At 46.0% G+C, this 4083-nt stretch overlaps 1 protein-coding gene across 1 annotated transcript in view; it reads left to right on the top strand.

Annotated features, from left to right (window-relative positions):
- The window catches only part of LOC109476619 (otoancorin-like), an 18498-nt gene that overhangs the window by 4172 nt on the left and 10243 nt on the right, over positions 1 to 4083 (top strand). Inside the window, 5 exon segments of the mRNA XM_019777615.1 lie at positions 1144 to 1281; positions 1400 to 1436; positions 2486 to 2606; positions 2918 to 3073; positions 3973 to 4080. Of these exon segments, the coding sequence (XP_019633174.1) occupies positions 1144 to 1281; positions 1400 to 1436; positions 2486 to 2606; positions 2918 to 3073; positions 3973 to 4080 (560 nt within the window).

Raw genomic sequence — 4083 nt, 5'->3', positions numbered from 1 at the left:
GGAGAGAAGGTTGTTGGAGCGCGAAACCTTCTCTCCGCGGCAAAAGCTCCCTCGGCAGCAAATCGTCCCTGGCGGCCGCATATTACTCGCGTCGCTCACAGAAAAAATAACGCCGACGCCCAACAAGACTGCAAAAGAGGCTAACAAGAGGGGTCCTTCTCTCATCGCCCCTCTCACACCCCAGTTCCCGCGGACCTGCTCAGATTTCCCCACATTCACACCCTCCTGGTACCGACGGGAACCTATTCACCACCCAGGTCTGGTTACCAGGAGATCTAACAAATAAATACCTGTAAGTAGGTCACAACAGAAAACATCGTGTAGACAAAGCCTTGTCATAACAACGGACACCTTTTCTTGTTTAGACCACCTGCTGTGCAAAGTGATGAGAGGGTTTTATAACAATTTTTTACAACAATTTCTCCATACTTTCGTCGTTTAGAAGATCACCAAAAAACTGCATTTCTACTAAGATCACAAAACCCACGTAATTATGCAGAATGTGAGACAATTCATTATCCACTGCCTTCAAACAAGAAGTCGAACCCCATAATAGCTAGCGTAGTAGTAGAAGTAGAAGTTTTTTCCAGACAGTTGTTACCTGTCTCCTGTTACTGTATTGCAATGAGTATTATACTCAATTGTAAAAGCAATTAGCCTTCGGGCATGATTTTGCGAATAAAGTTTCTATATAACGGGTGGCAGAGTGACAGAGGGTTTCGGGTTAAATTCCCACAATAGCGCCATGAACAGTTTATATATAGAACTTTATTGCACGACAATTGCACATGGTACAATGTATGGCAAACTACATAAAGAGAGTAACAAACAATAAAATACATGCGCTTGTTGGATAAGACCTAATGTCGAATAAAACCTAACATATCTTAATTATTAAACAGTAAGGGCTAGCACTTTGACAAAGTGTTACAATCGAGTGGGCTAATCACAAGTTTCGGTATTTTTTCTAATAACAAAGCCTTCCTTTTATATAAGATCTTCGTATAAGAGTCTTATACAAAGAGTTGAATAGGAAAGTGAAATTCCAAGGACATTAAAATTCATTGACCATTGGTCAAACGTCATGCAAGCGTGAAGAGGCGCCTCCTGGCGACAGGCTAACGTCTGTGCATGTGTTTTCAGGCCTGGTGGCTGCCGTGCCGCGCGTGAAGAGGCAGCTCGACATTCCCGGCGTTCCCGGGGCTCCTGCCGTTCGCGCCAGACCAACAGCGCCCCCTGTGGACAATGACCTGAAGGCCGGTATTGCAGCCGCTTTCGGAGGTAAACTGGTTTGGGGCAATATGAACCAGTGTTACAAGAACTGTATATTTTGTGCATTTGGTAAAACCTTGATTTAGAAAAGGCGCCGCTTGTCTGACATTTTTCTGTTCCCCCACAGACGCTGCAGCTTTAGAGCACTCCGCAGCTGCCAGTTTGTAAGTACATGTACTCTGTATAAACGGATATCGACATGTTAACGGATAACGATATCGACATGTTATTTAACGATAAGAAAACCATGTATATGTACTTCCCATGTCGCCGCTTCCGCCTGCATGGCCCACCTCCTCAACTGAAGTTGTACGGCTCCACATTAGCATATGTTTCAACTGCCAATTATCTTGGGTATTACATTACCCCTGACCTGTCCGATGATTCAGCCATCCGGTGCCAGGTTAGAAGTTTTTATTCCAGAGCGAACTTGCTACTTCGGCGGTTCCGCTACAGTTCAGTTGAGGTGAAACGGATTCTTTTTAATAGTTATTGCACTCCTACGTACTGCTCCCAGATATGGGCAGATTATAGTGTGGGCATGATATCTAGATTGCGAGTGGCGTACCACAGCGCCTTGAAGCTGTTACTCTCTGTAAGCAGAAGCACTAGCAACAGCCAGTTATTTGCCAACCTCGGAATCTACACTTTTGACGCTAGACGAAGGAAACAATTGTATTCTTTTGTCACTCGGCTACTTCACAGTGACAATACGATCATCTCTACGCTAGTTCATTCTGACGGCTACTACCTCAGCTCATTCTGGAGGCATTACATTAACCTAGTTTTTAAGTAGTTTATTTTCTTTAGGTATAGCTAGATTATCGAGGTTTTATTTATTGTGTTTGTTACAACGCCTCCATTTATTTTTGTCTGTCTGTTCGCAATGTGATATGGGCCAGGGGCCTGAATTAAAGAATAAATAAACCGAAGCAGACGTCTGGGTACACTTGGTATTGTCATATCCTTTCCATTAATGCGAATATAAGAAATGTTAATCAGTGATGTAAGGCCATGTCTAAGAAAACTTAATAAGGAATAATAAAAAAAAGGAAATTTGTATTTGCTATTGAATAAAAGAGACTTCATTGAGGCTTATCGTAAGAAAGACCTTGGATCTGGTAAAATCTTGCGTTGTAATGAACAGTTAAACATGCAGGCGTGTTTAAATATGCAAGTTAAACATGGGTTGCATGAAACTGTCCTTCCGCAGCATCAACAGGCAGCCGAGCGACTCGGCGATCCTCCAGGCGCTGAAGGGCGAGATCGAGATCACGGAAATCTCCGGGGAGGACTTCAAGAAGGTTCCCGGCATCGTGCTCACGCAGCTCGTGGTAAGCTTTGCTTGTTTGTTTGTTTGTTTGTTTGTTTAGGATCTCCATTAGTCTGAATTCCGTAGTGGAGTCCGTAGTGAATAATCAGATAAGTATTTTGGACCATCGCACACCGATGCATGTCCCTTACTCTTTTCGCCATGTGATCTGTATCTGTAACACACCAGCTCAAGCTGATCGAGCTGCCAACTCATTACGGCAGCTACGGCAGTCTGTGGGACTGAAAAGTTCACGGAGAATTCTGGGTAAAGGCGTGAAGTCTGCCATCTCTGATTGCCATGTTTGTTTGTTTGTTTGTTTGTTGTCTCCAGGATGCGGAGTTTGAGAAGATCACGCCTGCGCAGATCGTGGCCTGGCTGAAGAACCCGAACAACGGCTACAACTTCGAGCAGATGGACGAGCTGTCAACCCGCGTCTCGTCCGAAAAGTTCGGGGAGGTGCTGGTCAGAATGAAGACCGCGGCTGAGGTAAATAAACAAACAAGCAAACAAACAAACAAACAAACAAGCAAGCAAACAAGTAAGCATGCCACAGAGCTTCACTGACACTGATTTAGACTCTAATGATGCGTGGATTCCAAAAAGGACAAACCTGTAAAGACTGAAAGACCCGAAGACTAACGGTTCACAATGAAGATGGATCTTTCATATCTGTTGATAAGTGCACTTTTACTCTTCTAGGAAGGTACTTTTCATTAGACAACTAGAAGGGTAGTTGAGGAAATGTGAAGTCTGCTACCTCTGACTGCTCTCTGTTTCCCAGTATGGGTAAGGGGGTGAAGTCTGCCATCTCTAACTGCCTTGTGTGTGTGGGTAAGGGGGTGAAGTCTGCCATCTCTGATTGCCCTGTGTGTGTGGGTAAGGGGGTGAAGTTTGCCATCTCTGACTGCCCTGTGTGTGTGGGTAAGGGGGTGAAGTTTGCCATCTCTGACTGCCCTGTGTGTGTGGGTAAGGGGGTGAAGTCTGCTATCTCTGACTGCCTTGTGTGTGTGGGTAAGGGGGTGAAGTCTGCCATCTCTGACTGCCCTGTGTGTGTGGGTAAGGGGGTGAAGTCTGCTATCTCTGACTGCCCAGTGTTCCCAGTATCGGTAAGGGGGTGAAGTCTGCCATCTCTGACTGCCTTGTGTGTGGTGGTAAGGGGGTGAAGTCTGCTATCTCTGACTGCCCAGTGTTCCCAGTATCGGTAAGGGGGTGAAGTCTGCTATCTCTGACTGCCTTGTGTGTGTGGGTAAGGGGATGAAGTCTGCCATCTCTAACTGCCTTGTGTATGTGGGTAAGGGGGTGAAGTCTGCCATCTCTGACTGCCCTGTGTGTGTGTGGGTAAGGGGGTGAAGTCTGCCATCTCTGACTTCCCTGTTCCCCTCTAGTCTGGAGGCCCAGACGCCCGGCCCAACCCTGGGATCAGCGCGGATGTTCAGGATTTCCTGGTGCGGAAGTTTGTGGAAGCGAACGTGAACGACACCTGTGCCGAGATGGCT

Source organism: Branchiostoma belcheri, unplaced genomic scaffold, assembly GCF_001625305.1.
Source record: "Branchiostoma belcheri isolate BF01 breed outbred unplaced genomic scaffold, Haploidv18h27 scaffold380, whole genome shotgun sequence".
Taxonomy (NCBI): Eukaryota; Metazoa; Chordata; class Leptocardii; order Amphioxiformes; family Branchiostomatidae; genus Branchiostoma; species Branchiostoma belcheri.
Note: the sequence above shows the minus strand (reverse complement) of the source record. Positions and strands in the feature narration are given on the sequence as shown.